Raw genomic sequence first — 17,905 nt, forward strand, 5'->3', positions numbered from 1 at the left:
CAAGTGTCCTTTTCAAGAAATAGTTGACTCGCCTTTTGATGCCCTTCGATTCGAACCTTTTTTCCCCTGTAGAACCCACGAATTTACCAGAAGGAGAAGGAAGATCCATTTACATATTTTAGCAGGCGTCAGAAAACGTACTACATATTAGTTCATCCGCAGCGAACCAATTCTTATCAAAATGGTTTTTGCATATGTATTCTACACAAATTTGGTTTCAAAATGTCCTGCAGTCGCAGATGCCAAATGACCTCGCAACACAAATACACAGCACTGACTATTTAATACCATATAATGTGTATCTTCCGAAAGTATACATTCTAAATCCAACTTGTTGGTCTGCTGCTTGCAAAGAAAATTTCAATCACCAAAAGCACACGTGATCAGAAGAAACCTCCGTGGCACCTGAAATCTCTATTCATCTTCTTAATTGAGAGCTAGCAGAAACACGAATAAGCAAAGTGGTTCCTTTTTGTGACGTAATGGGACATAAAATCCCCAGAAGAGGCAGAGGAACCAGGAATTTTTGCCGGAACAAGTATCTGAGTCCTGCCAGAAGCAATTCTCTGACCAGCCGCATTGGCATAGAACAGACCGGAGATGGCTGGTACAAATACATCACTTTCAGTGGAAATGTAGAAGTCAATAACCTTCTCGAGTTCTGAAGCCTCGGAGTCAAGGAACTTTTCCTTTTTATCTGCAGGCATTATGCCTTCCTGCAGGGGAAAACAAAGCATTCATAAAACATTCAGCCAGTATAACTATACATACAAATTAGTACTCAAGTGTCCTGTTCTGAAGAGCAAGAGGGGTCTGATGGGGTGTGATAGACCAGCATTACTGATTATAAGGATTATTTCCCAAAATGATCTTTGAACTGACAATATCAGTTAGACGGAAGGGAAGAACCTTTGTGTAAGTTTTTGGGAAGAAATCCTTCAGAGCATCAAGGCTGCTGTCCCATCTGGATTGAGTAAGATATAGTGTAGTATCTTTGTCGAACCCAATCTTTCTCAAAAATAATGCTACCTCTTGAGGACCATAACAGCTCTTCGATCTAGAGGTACCACTTCCTTGACACCCCTTTTTCTCTAGTATATCAACCCTCAAGTCTACTGCAATGAACCGTCCACTTGTCTTCCGGCCCAGAGTCCTTAGGCGTTCAATCATCGAGTCAACTACTTCACGCACTGCAGGCTGCAGATTTAGAGATCCAAACATTGCCATGCATGCAACCGAATCAATTTTGCTGGTTTCTTCAGTCTTCCTCATATTGACTGAGGGGAAGTATGTAGCTAGCCTTATGTTTCCCTTGGTCCTGAAAACCGGTTCAATGTTTTCTGCTATAAATTCCTCAGTAACTAGATTGGGGACCTTCACCACGGCAAGGTTTCGTGTTGATATTTTGGAGGGTTGATGCTTTGCTATTTTCAGCACCCCATCCAAGCTCTTGACCAACTTCTCAACATCATATATTTCTTCAAAGTTCCTGAAGGAAGCAGCATAACTTATTGCAGTTTACATCATTGTAGCTGACTACAACAGAGAAAAGTTCAACAATTTACAAATATTACCAATAAAATATAATTTCCCAATCCAATAGTCAGAACAATTGAAGATATATATCGTTCATATTAATTAAATCTGAGAATAAAATTTGAAGGTTAATAATGCACGAGTCAATTAGAATAATGCACAAGTCAATTAGAACTGATTCAAAATATAACACTGGGTTTTGCAGTCATCTTCAGACTTCAAACTAACATTTCCTCGAGAGAATTTCTAACATCCATGCCCACAGTAAGAGCCATAGGCATTCCCAAGCATCTTCAGCACGACAAAATGGAAAACCAAAGTCAGTATAAGAGACTTGCAAAGAGAGAGAGAAGAAGCAAAACTACAAGAGAAATTCAATTCTGATTCATTCAGATGAGAAACTTGTCAGTCATCGACTGGTTTAGCTGTTTTTGCCAGTGAGAATTCAATAAATGTTTTGTTCATTCAAATTACACATAACTCATGCTAATCCATATGGGGAACTTTTGCTTATTGAAGAGAAATAAATGCAACACCCCCAATATACAATCAAACAGAAAAGAAAATTACCAAGTAAGACAAGAAAGAAAATACCAGAGTGAAAGGGTAGCAGACAGTTCAACCTTGTTACCAAGCCATTCTAATTGCATTTCTACTAGGCACTAGCAGAACCACTGGCTTAGTTTTATATTGCGCAGGAGTGAAAAGATGACAAACATGCTATAACAGAACTAACCATTTATCACCAGGCTTGCTTCCCCTAATGTCTGGGAGGACAAGAGTTGCCCGTAGGTACCTTGCCACCTTTACTGCGTCAGTTATCTGATAAATGCAACCACCAAAGCAACTGAATGTTAATGGAGAAGGTCAAAGGCCTCTAAGAAATGCAAAACGAAAAAATATATATTCCAGATTTCTAACCAATTTTTGCTAGTAAGATAAGTGAATTTGAGATTACATCACGCGTGCTTCTTATTAAAGCACTAAACAATGAGGTTGTGACAAGAAGGGCGTATTATACATGAGGTGACATCTGGATATGCTGTGAACATGAGGAGGGGGGGGGGGGGGGCGGTGCATGCATCAGCAGAGATAAGAAAGTGACCAGGGCAGAAGAAATAGTTCGTTTATCCTCACTTATTTGCTCTAAGCATAACTAAACGCTATAGAATTCATATACATTCTCTGGCAAAGCTTGGGCAAAAATGGGCAAGCACCAGAAAAGCAACGGAACGGAATGATAGACTAAAGAAGAAGGCAGATGCTGTTAGTACGGGTAATTTACAAATGCTAATCCGTCATTTTGAGGTTAGTTAAGCAAAGGAGAAGAGGCTACCTGCGAGACGTGATATTCAGGGCCATTAGTGAAGGAGAATGTAACAAACCCTTGCGATTGCTCTACTTCCTCTGTTCATGAATCAGAGAGACATAATACAGGAGGGAGAAAGTCAGAAGAACATGTACTACAGGAAGCAGCAACAAAGATCTCAAAAGTGTCTGAAACTAGAAAAACGAAAGCTTTGAGGTCATCGACTTTGCGAGAATGCAGGCTACAATAAAGTAAACTGACCCAGAACAGGCTTAGTCCAGCAGGGCTTGAGGGTGGAGCCATCCTTCTTCCAAGGTGCATCAGCTCCCCCATCAGGAAGAGTAACGAGGCTCTGCTCAGAAGCCTTGGTGCTGTCGTGGAGAGAGGGGATTTCGGAGTCATTCACCTTCAGTCAACAGGTAAGACAAACAAAAATGAACAGGAGTAAGTAGCGGAAAAGGAGACATGTAACAAAACGATTCATTAGTTTAAGTAGATCAATGCGGAAACTTGAGAGAGAGAGATGGACTGCACATTGTTCAGATTTACAAACACCGAAATCTCTCTGTGTTACTGACAAACGGACAGAGAGAGAAGATTAAAGATAAGTAAGCCGAGAGAGGTAGAGTAAAAGAAGAGAGAGGTAGAGGCAGTGAAGCATGGGAAACAGGAAAGGGGATCGCAGAGAAGGAAAAATGAGGTGAAAAAAATTCCAAGATTTGATGGTTTTTCATAGCAATGGGGAGCGGAAGAAGAAGTGGGGATGAAAAGAAGGAGCGTTTAGGAGCCATGAAGCTAGCGGCATCATCATATCTAATTAGCTATCATCAAGCAGTAGAAGTAGAAGCTTGTGAGGTAGAATAGCAGAGAACAAGAAGTAGTTGAACCCAATATATATATATACACAAAAGAAGAAGAAGAAGAAGAAGAAAGAATTACTTGAAGAGAATCGAAATGGTCGCGCTTGATCATGTTTCCAAGCATGACAAACATGGTGACAGTTAGCACTCCTGCAACCACTTGACGAGGATCCATCGCCATTTCGGACAGAGCCCAGATCTCCTCTCTCTCTCTCTCTCTATCTATATCTATTACTATATCTCGAGGAGGAGGAGGTGGAGTAGTAGACAAGAGGGAGGGAGGGAGGTAGTAGATAGCGTGGTGGCCTGCGTGGGAAGAAATATGGCAGATTTTGGGGTGGGTTTCTTCTTGTTTTTGCTGTTGGGTCAGCCCTGTCCTGTGCTTGGCTATATACGAGTAGTACTACTACTATTATATAGTCAGTATTATTATTGTTTTTGTTTGCTTATAAAAAGAAAGAAAGAAATGACCATTTAGTTACCTACGTCTTCGCTAATTGTTTTCAGACCGCCGCTTGAATTGCAAATTTCTCATTTCTCAGATGATTGATGATTGATGCTTGACGATGATGTTGGTTTGGTTTGGTGGGCTTTCTTTCTTTAGTAAGTACTACAAGTACTCCGCCCGCTATATAAGAAGAAGAAGAATTCATGAACTTGGAGTCACATTAACAACCGAATACCGAACAGATATATATATATATAGTATGATGATATGATGAAGATTCATATATACAACAATTTTATAGTAGCCGTAGTAGCAGCAGTAAGTTTTTTTTTCTAAAAAAAAAAGAGAGGAATGCAGAAGAAAGAAGAGGATGTTACTCCATATGATATAACAAGACTGGGCTTCAAAAAAAAAAAGTTCGAGTAAGTAAAGTAAAAGAGGTAGTCCTACATTTGCATTGGTTTGATTGGTGCATTTGCATTGTGGGGTTGTTATGAGAGCTGAGGAGCACCGACACTTGGTGGGTTTGGGAGTGGGGCAACCATTGATCCATCGCCTAAATCTACTTATTATACAAGAGTACTATATAAGAAAGGGGCGAACTTTATTACTTTGTTTCGTTACTCATCACGTGCCTTGTTAATAATTTGATTCTTAATAATTTGACAAGTGATTTGCTAATAGTTCTTGCACATTGTTGTTCTTGGCCTTTCGTTCATGCAGAATCAAACAAGTCTGGCCTTATGTTTATGGTGTTCACCGATCAATAATCGAAAATTCGATAAAAAAAAGTTTTGATAATTTGGGAATTGATTTTTTTAAGTCCAATATCCGATTCCCGTCCAAATCTTGGTTTGATAAATTGGATTGGAAAATCAGTAGCAAGTTAAAATATTTTAATTTGCTCTAAAAAAATTGTTATAACAAAATAATAATATCCCATATGTTTTTCAAAAAAATTAATCGACTTACTCAAACAAATATGAAATGCAAAAAAAAAAAAAAAAAAGGGTTCATAACCCTAAGTTCTAACTCATAATCTCAATTCTTAAACAATATTGAAATAAATAAGAATTTCAAACTTAATTGTTAAGCTAAACTCCAATTAAAATTTTATCTCCAAATATAGTTATAGTTAGTTTAGCTAATGACTAATTAATAGTTAGTGATAGAATTAAGATTTACTCTGGTATTTAGTAATATACTGTACATAAGTGGGGTTATATTCTGCTTTTGTCTTCCATTGATTTTATGCATTTCCACTTAAAATTTTAAGTGGGCATGGGCTGTAGCCTGAAGTCTGCTAGTCTTTATACTAATAAATGCTTTCCCTCCCTCACTCACTCGTTGCCACTTGCCACAGCCTATCTCTCTCTTTTGGTTTTTTTTTTTTTTTTTTTTTTTTCTTTTCTTTCCTTTCTTTCTTTCTTTTTCCCCTTTTCTTTTTATGGTAGACCAATCAATTCAATGCTACAAAAGTGACGACAAACTCTCCTCTCTCTTTCTTTTTTTTTCTTTAAGCCTCTTTATGAATTTTTTTTTTGTTTAAGAAAAAATCACTACATGCTTTGCTCTTGTATTCCTCCTCCTATACAGTATACAATAGCAGTACTAGTAGTAGACGAGTAGTGAGTAAGTACCAGCAGAGAGTACTGTGTATGTATGTAAAGAAGGAAAGCTGACGTACTACAAATGAGACGAATGAATGAATGGTACGTAGCAGAGAAATACTCACTACTTTACGGAGAGGCGCATTGGCATATACTCAGTACGGTACTTACGCAAAAAGCGGACAAGAATCTATCTAATAAATAAATAAATGGAGAGCAAAAGTAGTATATAGTATAGTATAGGAGACAAATGGAAAACGACCAAACAAAAACATATTTGAAATTTATTAGTACACTAAATAAATAAATAATACCAGCGGACTTACCCAACCCAGATGTGTTAGTTGAATGATATGAGACGAGGAGGAGCAAGAAGCAAGGCGTCAATTAAGGAAGAAAAACCATCCAATTCCATCCTCACCGCTCACCTCTCATCTCATCACGTTCCTCCCTCAAGACGAGAGAGAATCACGGCGCAAGACACAGACCACGACAACTTACCACCTTCATCATTCATTTACCTGCCAAACCTAATCTTATCCGCCTACTTTTTTTCTTTTAAAAAAAAATTTCTCAGGGAATCTTCTTCCCTTTCCTTTTATTAAACCTTCTTTTTTTAAAAAAAAAATCTACCAACAATCACTACCAGTAAACTAATAAATATGATAGACCAACTCCCTCTAAAGGAGTGAGTTGGCCACCACATTAATTGTGGGATGAGAGGTTTAATCTCATTTCCCATCAATGCGCCTTTATATGAAAATTGTTCTAAATTCATACGAGTGTGTGGTGCACCCATCTAATTCAATGGTGGTTCAGTTTCCGTCAAGTTCTCTCGACTCAATTCAAATCATTCCACTTTAGAGTAGGTTCTCTCCGGTAGGAATAAGAGTATATTAAACTACTAGATTAGATGTGCCATTATGACAAACAATAAAAACTAATAAATATGCATGGTAATGAATGCACCATGCTATGATGCAACTATACCTGGCAATTGGACGGGTTGATGTTGGGTTTTCATTTAAATGGATTACACCCAATCCGCCTAATATTAGGTTGGATTAATTTTGGGTTGGGTTATCTCAAACCCATGACCCAAATATGACCCAATGTATTAAATAATAGATTTTGATACATAAACTCTCTCAAATATATTTTCACATACAAAAAAAAAAAAATTCACACACATAAATACATTTTCACATAGATAGATATATTTCCACACACTAAAACACTCACAGATACAAACACACACTCACTTTTTAAGTTCTTTTGAAATACGTGTTATTTTTACACATACAAACACACTAATATACTTTCACAAATACACACACATACTAACTGTTTAAACTATTTGGATCCAATCACACTTTAAAGAAAGTTATAAACTGAAATTTTGACCCAAAAAATAAACACAAAAGAATCATGCACGATAACACATCTGAGCCGTTGTAAAATGGAGAAATTAGAAATAAACACAAAATGAATCATGTTGCATCCTAAAAGATAACTTCCGAATTTGCATCTGAAAATTATTCTGAATATATCATAAGTAGAATTTGGCATTTGATCCTCCGTTCAACATTTTTGTGTTATACTCCATATTACGCCATATATCCTTCACGATTAGTTGGCCATTCCTATGATCCTTATTATGGGTGTCACCTAATTCATAGTTTAACATGAAATATAATTCTAGTAAAAGTGTAACGAAGAATGCCAAGACTTAAATTATTCTCCTCTTATTCAAGAAAAACTTTAATCCGCTTGAGAGTCAAATTTGATGCTAACCAGAAATCTGGGTAGTAATATTTATAATTTGCACAAACTAGAGAAGACAATAGTATAAAAACAAGTTTTACATCTGTAACATCTCTGTCAAATGAAAGTGGAAGTTGGGTAATGGGTACCCAACACAAATACCCAATCCGCCCAAAATATATTTGAATTTTTATTACCCAACCCAAAATTGACCCAACACCCAAATTACTCAATCCACCCTCTGAAATTAGTGAGTGGGTTGGGTGGATTGTTGAGTTTTGAACATAATTGCCAGGTATAAATGCAGCTACTGATGCGGTGCTACTTAAAAAGAGTCATCCATCAAATTCCGGCATCCAATCCCCCGACCAGACCAATAGTTGAAAAGTTATCTCCATCAGAAACAGCCAGCCGTTCATTAATTAAAGATATATGATAAAAACTTTGGAATTTGCTTCACCAAAATTCAAGCTGCTAAAACTCAGCTCAGCACAAATAGTTAGGTTACCAATTGAGTCGAATTGGATGGATGGTTTTCGCCCAAAAAATTTTTTAAAAAAATGACACAGACAAGACGTTGACTAAATGTATGCCTGCAACAAACCCAACAAAAAAAAAAAATCGTTTCAGGCTCATATTTGCTGCACATTTTGGGATTCCCAACCCAAACATACAAAAATACTGATCCATAGCTGTACACATTTTGCTAGGCCCCGACCTGTATAACTCAGATATACGTCCGTAGCTCCCCGTGAGGCCTATGCCCCGCCTTTTATTTACTTGTGCGGTGCCCTTCCTTTCCAACATACCTTCTTCCCTTCTTCCTCTTTTTAGAGGCGTATTGGTCCTTTCCTTTTCCATCTCTAGCAAAATGAATCGGTCGGCTCCTATTCTCTTTTGCAGCCCCAAATTCCTCGCGAAGCACATTAGGAACATTATTCTGGCTGCTGCCTTTGATCTGCTCAGTATCTTGGCCCACTTCCCTTCTGGGCCCACTGTCTGTTGGTGTTGGTATGGCATTGCTAATTTTCTTCAACTGGAAGAAAAAGCAAAGGAAAAAACGAAAAACAAAAGGAAAGAAGATGTAGGCAAATTTGGTCAGAACTATATTCAAGACAAGGGGTGCAAAACTGTGTAGGTGCAAGACAGACATGGCAAATTTAAGCAAACATGCTACTTTCATTTTTCTTCTTTTGGTTTCTTTGGCAGGTGGTGGGGACTGGGGAAGCATTGGTAGTGCACAGTTAAGTCAGTATTACAGCATCCTATTGATTTTAAAACGTGCAAATTTTACTACTAAAACTAACATACAAATGTTTTCCCCATTAAAATTGATCGCAAAAATCTTTCCTTGCCAGAGACGCCCAAACAGTGATTGAAATCCTGTGTGAGGGAAAAATGCTACTTTTTGTGTTTCAAATCATGCACGGACCAGATCTTTTAAAATCAGAATTACTAGCCAGTCACTAAACATACCTTCGCCACAAAGAATCCATCCATGTTATGAACGTGGGGATAGAAGCGTCTTGTCTTCTCCAGTGAGATGTCAAACCGGTGTTCTCTAAAACGAATAAACCTACATTAAGGAAGAACATCCACTGTTATTTCATGCGCAAAGACATGCTGATCCACATAACTGGGAATATTAACAATACCCTGGACGGCCAAAGTCAAGACCGCATGGCACAAGCTTAACACTTCTCTTTTTGAGCGCATAGTCTATGACTGCTTCATTCTGTAAAAGCCCAAATGTTAAGAAGCAACAACAAATGGATGGCGTGCATACTGGATATTCAGAAGCATGAATCACTAACCTCGGCAACCATAATTGAGCATGTTGAATAAACAATATATCCTCCTGATTTTGAGTTGGCATCTACCATGTCAATTGCTGCAAGAATTAATTGCTGAGAAGGAAAGCACAAGTTAAACGAAGCACATTCTATGTAGCAAATCAAACTGAATCATAGTCTCGAATAAAACATTTCAAGCAGATTCTACACCAGGTAAGACATCTGAAAAAGCTAGAGCAGCAAAACATAGTCCAAATTATTGCACAATTAAAAAGGCAAACCAGGTTGCTTAACCTCCTCGTAGAACAGCTGGTTATATATTCAACCCATAAACATTTATGTTTCAACCCGACTTCCTTCAGCTGGTTATAAGCCCAAGCACTCTCCATTTTTTTATCTTGACTAGTATAATTTTTTTTTATGACAACTAAGATTTAACTGCAGGAAATACACGTGATTGATAGAAGGCACGTGCACCTCCCAATATAGATAAACAGACAATTGCAATTATTAGGCCAAAAAAGAAATCTAAACCCTATGATATTTCTATTACTGGGAACCACATGCGACAGGTTCTGTTGTCTATCGAAGGCACCTGAAATTACAAGAGCGACCGCAATATCCTTAGTTCTTCTATCAACTCAAAAGACGACATTCTTACACTGCTTAGTCCCAAAGTTTTCTCATGACCAATACTCTGATGCTCACAAGTTTACCAAGTTTCCAATAACAGCTTATAGGCAACATCAGATTATACCTAAATAGAGGAATCTATTTCTTTATAAGGTATTGACATCGTCAGAAGTACCTTCTGTAAATGGGCAGAATTCTGTATATCAAGAGCAGTTTTTGAGGTTTTGACGCTCTCATCTTTAGATATTACCTGCGCATAAAATTAAAAGCATCTAGTTATATCAGGCATTGGAAACAGAAAAAAAAGGGGGAGGGGGGGAGATTGGGGGAAGAAACCAATTATGGAAATAACCTGTGAACCCTAATCACATACCCCAGTACCGCTACAAGGAGCATCCAACAACACCCTATCCACAGTGTTTTGACCCAGAAACTTGGGCAGCTGAAAATCAAATTTAAAATCAAAAGGCCATTAAACGATTGGCACAAACATAAACTATTCCCAAAAAGAATAGGAAAGAATAATTGGTCTTCATGATGATACTTGCTCATAGTCACATTACATGCGCACTAGTAATTACTAAAAGATTTCTCCTCATCCAGAATAACAAATAAATAATACTAAAGGTCCACAGTTAGCAGCACAAATGAGTATGCCATAAAAAAGGATCCTAACCTCCCTCCCATCATAGTTACAAACAACAGCGTTTGTCACTCCCATACGATGTATGTTTGCACTGAGTGATTTGAGCCTTGATGCCTTCATCTCATTTGCATAAATTATTCCTGTGTTTTAAGGAAGAGCACAGGTAAGGAAAATTAAACCAAAAGTTTACCAATTCTAGGGCAGCAAATATGAAAATACCAGGATAATTTTATTATAGCATATGCAACCATACAAACACACACATAGAGAGAACACAAGTAGAAAGCAAGTTTAGACATGGTCCGCCAGCACCACAATCTATAAAGTTAGACATTTGTTTGTCCTGCAACGGTTTCACCATTTTGGGGCTTCTTCAAAGCTCATAGGGAAGCTAAAAGAAAACAAGGAACAAGAGAAGGCCTTCCACAATAGCAGCAGCAAAACATTAAATGGAAGATTATTCAAGTCTCACATGCCATTCAGCAGCGGAATGCCTTAGAGACAATAGCAACATAATCAATACCCATCATGTCTCGTACTTCTTTACCCCAAAAACCAATCAAGGAAATACTAATCCAAAATGCCCAAAGAATTCACTCATTTAAGTTGTTGCACCATTGCATAAGCTAAGCAACTACTATTTGCTTGCATGCTTAATACATTGCAGTTCTTAAATTCTGAAAAGCAGCTGGTCATCAAAAAATGTTTTCCCAATGTTAACAACAATAGTGCAAAACTATGCAAGAATACAAGGACAGGGAAGGCGTATGTCTGGGTAGAAAAGGTTATAATTATCTGAACAAGCATCACATGTGAAGATGTAAGGTTTTGGCATGGCAACCAAAAAGTGTTGTCCTGTCAAGTCACCAAAATAAACACCAAAGGAAGACTTAAAACAGCATTGGCCATAAATCAATAAATCAAACATACCACTATTTTTCATTAGCGCAGCAATATATGTTGTTTTACCACCAGGGGCAGCCCTACAATAATTACAAAGAAGATTAAAAGAGATGCAAACACACTCAATGAAGTACATATAACAATTTAAAAAAAGGACTGATACCTAGGCAATTAATTTCACAGCTGGAAACATGCCTATGTGAGAATTTGAAAACAGTAAGTTACGGACATAGAGAATAAATGAGCCAAAAGGTCTGGAAGCAGGCAGGAGGAAGGAACAACCAGAATATGAAGATGGGTAAACACAATGGAGGCAAAGAAGGAAAGAGTACGGAAAAAGCAGCTCATGAGCACAGAATAGTTTTGCCAAGAAAAGAATTTTGGGAAGAAAATAGAAGCAGCTCATAAGTACAGAATAGTTTGCCAAGAATTTTGGGAGGAAAAAAAAAGTAGCTTGTAAGGATTTCAAAACATAGAAAGAAAAAGCCAATAAATGATTCAGGAACAAGCTGTGGTTACTTACGCCATATCAACCACTCTTTCCTTCTCCTGAGGAGCAAGGGCCATCACAGGCAAAAAAGAACTTGCACCTTGTAGCTGTTAAGAAACTTACTGTTAGCAGCATGACCAGCCAAAAACAAAAAATCTTCAACAACAAGAGCACAGATCATACCATATAATGACCAGCCATGTATTCAGGAGTGGCACCGATCGGAACTTGAGAGTCATATACAACCAAGCCAACCTACAAATTCAGGAAATGTTTTACAATATTCTTTAAAGATCAGTACAGAAAAATAAAACCTTAAAAAGATCAGTCAGATGACACAAGCAAAAACTCTTACTTTTGACCATTTGCTCAAAGGATCTAAGTTGACACCCCTGTTCAATAGCACACCAGCCAAATCTCTCCTTCGTGTCTTTAGCCCAAGTATGTTTTAACAAGATGCAACACGTTAAATGGAGAAAACATGACTATGTAATAGGATTACAAGAAATCAAAAGGGTCATCCTCACTTTCAAAGTGTTTGCACGAAGACATATTGGCCGAGGCTTTTCAAAAGTTTCAATAAGTTCCATGAGTTCAACAACAGGAAAAATCTACAAAGAGAATGTAAATTACCATAAGTTTTAAGGGGTGAAAGAGGAGAAGAAAAACAAAAGGCAAAGGTATTGTGAAGTGCAAAAGTGACAGATGATAAATCACCTCCATCAAGGCTTCGATCAGAAATTCATTATATCCGTAATATGAACACAAATCCAACTTAAGTTGATGAGTATATTCTTTTCGTGTCACACCCTTAGGCCTCAGCTCCCCAAAATTTGAAAGCACACGAACAACTGAGTCATATTTAAGTAAAGGTAGAGAAGAATGAGTTTAGGAATAACCAAAAGGGAGAGAATACGGCAGAAAACTTATAAGCAGACATAAAACTCACTCTCTTTTATCCTCCTCTGAAGATTCGAGAGATCAGGGGGCCTATTGGCTTCTTCTTCGAGCTCCTAAAATAACAAATACAAAAAAAATATCATACTTAGCAAAGCCGTCTCAAGTAAAATAGAGTAGCTAACAAAGCAAAACTCCCGTCCCCCAAATCCCCAATCCAAACCAGGAAAAGACGAGAGAAGAAAGAAACTGGACCTCCTTGGAAGGCAATCTGAACTCATCAGATTGGTGTTTGATGTTAAGCTGCAATTCAGCTTCTGCTTCCTCCTCTTCCCTTGCTCTTCCTTCATCAATAGCCCTAGACTTCTTCTCGATGTCAGATTCATCTGAATCAGAATCTAAATCTGAAACCTCCTCTGCAACAGAAGACATGACGAAGTATTTGAAGACAACAGATGAAGGACAAAATATCAGGGGGAAACAATAGCAGACTAATGTATTGAGAAACAGGGCACCTGCTTCTCCTTCTGCATTAGCTTGCAGAATATCAAGAGCAAAAGGATCATCCCCAACAGAAGACATTTCAGAATCAGAACCAGAATCAAGGTCCTGTTGTTGATCATCATCAGAAGTTTCATATTCATCAACTTGTTCATCTGTTGCATCGGAATCACTAAGAAGATCCTCTTTTGTTGATGGTTTGGCTGCAAAAAGTTCTTTCTTCTGCTTTTTATTAGGAGGAGGTTTTGTGGGGTTTTTCCCGGGCATATTTCCGAGCTTTGGCGCAGGCATTAAAGCTTAGGTGGAAGCAGCAAACACTGTGAAGATGACATTGCAAGTATATCAGTTCAGGAGGAGGGAGGAGGGGAGAAACCAATGACGTGATAAAAGAAAGAAAAAAACTTTTTTTTTTGGCAAACATGTGAGAGGGAAAGGGAGACAAAGCAGACGAGACGGAGTGGAGACTCAACAATGGTTCAAAGACTCGTCACCGGAACCTGGCTGGCCGTTCCACAGAATCAGTGGCAACTAGCTCAGCGAGTATTCGAAGAAAAAAAAAAAAAAAAAGGCAGCCCAATCGGTTTGTTTCAACCCAGGACCAAATCAAGAAAATTTCGGCTTTGCAAATGTCAATAAAAAAAGACCATGAAAGTGCCCCAACAGTATCGCCAAAGCATTAATAACAGAAATCCAACGGATAAAATCAATTAAAGAGAGGAATCCCCTTACCAATCTTTGGGCCAAACTTGTCTGCTCAAAGAACAGCAAGAGGAGACGGGCGCCTGGTGCTTCCTTAAGCAAGGAGAAGGTTATCACGGAGGGGAGGGGAGGAGAGGCAGAAGGTTATCGCGGAGGGTGAAGGTGGGCGTTGGGCTGGAGTGAGTGGCAGGGTTTAAGGGTTTAGGCGTCTAGCCTCCTCCTTTAGGTTAGGGCTAACTTTTCCCAATGGATACCACCCCCAAAAAAAAAAAAAAAAAGAGTTTAGGAGTAATCGGGAATTATTCTTTCATTTCATTTTCAGGCCCCAAAAGTATGACATTATGTTTCTTCGTTTTACTTTTAGGCCCCAAAAGAGTGTCGCAAGTTGATAAGTAGGTCCTTTTGTGGAAGCTTCTTTTTTTTTCCAAAACAGTTAAAATTGGATTTGCTACCATAGTCTGACATCTTGCCAATTGCCCAAGCAGCAAACCAAAATCATCTCTATTCGAAGGCAATTCAAGTTGACTAGGAACTTTCATTCTTCTTTGGTTTGAGTTGATGTTGCCTTCACTCCTCCTTGCTAACGCGTACAATCAAGGAAAAATGGCTTTTTTGCTACGCAAAGCATTTGTGTTTCTTTTCCGGATGTCTGAAGGAAGGGTTGTCAAGATTGAGCCTTCTTCATAGTCTACAGTAGAGTAGAACAATTCAATTCAAGCAAAGAAAAAGCCTACGAATATATTATTGTTTGTTTAGTCGCATAAAAATAGAGAGGAAAATAGTTCATTGATAATAATAATAATAATAATATATTTGCTGAGCCTGAGCCTACGTTTCTTAGGCGGTACGAGAAAACAAAAGATGGCCAATTAATGAGCATCGCACAGCACAGCATACGGAGTCATGGTCATGACACTCTGTCGGACTGATGACGGAAGGAAATCAACTTAGTTAATTGAAGAAACAGAAAGAATGGGCCACTGCTGCAGTTGGGTGGTTGTGGATTCTGAATATTCTTGCTTTGGCAGTCAAGTTTGGTTAGAAACTTGGCTTAGGGTTGAGAAAACCGGCAGTTACTGATCAAGACGACTTCCATGAATTTTCTTTCGCACCCGTCAGCTTATAATGGATGGCCAATCAATAATGTCTTATTCTACACTATATACAACCGTTTTGAGCTGCAGGCCACTATTAAACTCTCATTCTGCCATGGCACAGCAAGAGCAGGACCTTGCCTCCGTTGCTGCTGCACGCGAAATTCTCAAGGAAAGCTTGGACAAATCATGGGATTTAGACTTCGCCATCAGAGAAACGGGCTCGAGATTAGACCAGAGCGAGCAGCGATTGGCATCACTCCGATCCGCCATTGGACATGTGGCTTCTAAATGCGCTCTTTATGACGTCAGGGGCCATGTTGACCGTGCTCTTGGCCCTGCTGCTGCTGTTTTAAGGATCTTTGACGTTGTTCATGAGCTCGAGACTTCGCTCATCTCAGCCGATCCTTCTTCTGATTTGCGTAGTTATCTCGTCAACGTTCAGCGGATGGAGGAAGCAGTCAAGCTCCTCAGAGATAGTTGCAAGTTGGTCACTCTTTGGCTAGAAGATGCAGTGCAGTTTCTTCAAGACAAAGGCATTGAAGGAGATTTGTACTTTCTTAAGTTCAAGAAATCCTTGATGATACTTCAACAGTTGCAGGAAGTTGAGGAAAATTTTGGTCTCAATGGAGGGCTTCTAATGGATGCTTTCAACCAGCTTGAAAATGAATTCAGACGCCTTGTGACTGACAACAGCTTTCCTCCTCCCCGGCCCGACGAGCTAGAAGTGAGTCCAATTCCTCCTCCACTATCTTTCCCTGACTCTGACATAGAGAAGATGCAGACCATCATGGAGAGGTTAACTGCGAGCAATCGTCTTGACAGGTGCCTGTCCATCTACATCGAGGTTCGGACTTCAATGGTTACGACTGCATTACAGGCACTGGATCTTAGTTACCTTGAACTATCATTGTCTGAATTTGATAGTGTGCAAAACTTAGAAGGCTGCATAGACCAATGGGTTAAGCACCTGCAATTTGCCGTCAAATATCTATTTGAGATGGAATACAGGCTTTGCCATGAAGTCTTCCAAAAAGCTGGATCTGATGTCTGTATGGAATGCTTTGCAAAGATTGTTCTTCGATCCGGATTTCAGAATTTCATCAGGTTCGCCAACTCAATCACACGAAGTAAGAAGGAAGCGATCAAGCTTTTGAAGCTCTTGGACATCTTTGCAGCATTGGATGAGCTGAGACTAAATTTTAACAGACTCTTCAGTGGAAAATCCTGTTTTGATATTCAAACTCAGACCAGAGACCTCATTAAAGGAGTCGTTGATGGGGCTTGTGAACTTTTCTGGGAGCTTTCTATTCAAGTGGAGTCACAAAGGTCATACAATCCACCAAGTGATGGCAGCGTCCCAAGGCTGGTACGCTTTGTCATTGATTATTGCAATATACTGGTTGAGGATGAGTACAAGTCAATATTGCTGGAAGTTCTGGAGATACACTGCAGTTGGAATAATCTTGAATTTGAACAGGGACTTCTCTCAGGCCAGGTCCAACGCATACTTGAGGCACTTGAGCTGAACTTGCAAACTTGGGCAAAAGCGTACGAGGACACCAATCTGTCCCACTTTTTCAGGATGAACAATTATTGGTATTTTTGCAAGAATGTTGAGGGAACAAAGCTTGGTGACCTCATGGGACACGATTGGTTGAGGGCTTATGAGGACGACATGGAGTACTATGCAGCAACATATGTCAGTGAGAGCTGGGGAAAACTTCCAGCACTAATAAGCGAGGAGGACTTGGTTTTGTTCCCAGGTGGAAGAGCGATCAATCATAATCTGGTACAAAAGAGAATTGAGGAATTCTGCAATGCTTTTGAAGACATGTATAAACAGCAATCCTACTGGGTGTTGTCTGATAGAGGCCTGAGACTGAGGACATGCCAGCTTATAATGCAGAGTGTTTTTCCTTCTTACAAAAGCTACATACAGAAATACATGCCCCTGATCGAATATGAAGAAGACACCAGTAAGTACGTGAAGTACACCCCTGCAATCTTGGAGAATATGATCAATTCTCTATTTCAGCCGAAAGTGGGGAAGTATGGCAGCACCAAATGCACACATCTTGCCACTAAGATTAAGAATGCTGTCACAACTCACCTTCCCTCAACTCCTGCAGCTGCATGATCGTGTCAAGAGTTTGATGATCCTCGGCGACCAATTACTTCATCATATATAGAGTTAAGTCTATCCTACATAGTTATGCGTTACGGAGTTTCCAGGATGCATACAAAGTAAAGCAATATTGGGATCAAGCGAAGTTTTCACAGCACAATCTCCCCTTAACCTCTGACCGATTAGCTGAGGTGTTCTTGTTGCATATGATACAAACAACATGATATTCATCTATAACCTCAACCTGTATATGTATAGCTCATGTAAGACTAAAATTATTAAATTCCCTATCATGAGGTCCAGAATCTTGGGAAAAAAAAAAGAGGGGTTGATGTACAGCATTGATGTTATATAGATATCAATTTCTGTGCTAAGCAAGCTAATATGAAGCGATATATATGGAAATCAGAAAGCCTTCTGATCAAAGTCAATGATGCATCTCGTTTCACCTTACTAGGTAGAAATAGCACTTTTATTGCACTTTCTCCTCAGCATTACCTGCCCTCCAGCAGTTGTTGACTGTCCTGCTAAAACTGGAATTTTGATTTATATTCTTAAAGAGAGTGCAGCAAGCCACTCACATCACGGGTTGAA

General features: G+C 39.0%; 3 protein-coding genes across 3 annotated transcripts; 1 reads left to right on the plus strand and 2 right to left on the minus strand.

The window, feature by feature from the left end:
* Window positions 1-124: 124 nt before the first annotated feature.
* On the minus strand, window positions 125-4,054 carry LOC113768869 (protein MANNAN SYNTHESIS-RELATED 2-like). The gene is made up of 6 exons (XM_027313377.1): window positions 3,785-4,054; window positions 3,107-3,251; window positions 2,873-2,943; window positions 2,273-2,358; window positions 910-1,489; window positions 125-716 (listed from the first exon to the last, which is right to left on the minus strand). The coding sequence occupies exons 1-6, from the start codon at window positions 3,884-3,886 to the stop codon at window positions 438-440; spliced, it is 1,263 nt and encodes a 420-aa protein (XP_027169178.1). The 5' UTR covers window positions 3,887-4,054; the 3' UTR covers window positions 125-437.
* Window positions 4,055-7,941: 3,887 nt separating this feature from the next.
* Window positions 7,942-14,327, minus strand: LOC113767324 (probable 28S rRNA (cytosine(4447)-C(5))-methyltransferase). Its single transcript, XM_027311375.1, has 17 exons — window positions 14,120-14,327; window positions 13,405-13,707; window positions 13,145-13,305; window positions 12,942-13,005; window positions 12,710-12,843; window positions 12,520-12,603; window positions 12,348-12,422; window positions 12,176-12,247; window positions 12,026-12,099; window positions 11,530-11,582; window positions 10,630-10,739; window positions 10,327-10,395; window positions 10,129-10,203; window positions 9,342-9,434; window positions 9,183-9,262; window positions 9,004-9,103; window positions 7,942-8,563 (listed from the first exon to the last, which is right to left on the minus strand). The coding sequence occupies exons 2-17, from the start codon at window positions 13,679-13,681 to the stop codon at window positions 8,300-8,302; spliced, it is 1,785 nt and encodes a 594-aa protein (XP_027167176.1). The 5' UTR covers window positions 13,682-13,707; window positions 14,120-14,327; the 3' UTR covers window positions 7,942-8,299.
* A 767-nt stretch (window positions 14,328-15,094) lies between these two features.
* LOC113768531 (exocyst complex component EXO70A1) lies at window positions 15,095-17,623 on the plus strand. The gene has a single exon (XM_027312929.1). It carries the CDS (start codon window positions 15,215-15,217, stop codon window positions 17,321-17,323), a length of 2,109 nt encoding a protein of 702 aa, XP_027168730.1. The 5' UTR covers window positions 15,095-15,214; the 3' UTR covers window positions 17,324-17,623.
* Window positions 17,624-17,905: the final 282 nt, after the last annotated feature.

Source organism: Coffea eugenioides, chromosome 4 (genome assembly GCF_003713205.1).
Source record: "Coffea eugenioides isolate CCC68of chromosome 4, Ceug_1.0, whole genome shotgun sequence".
NCBI classification, from domain to species: Eukaryota; Viridiplantae; Streptophyta; class Magnoliopsida; order Gentianales; family Rubiaceae; genus Coffea; species Coffea eugenioides.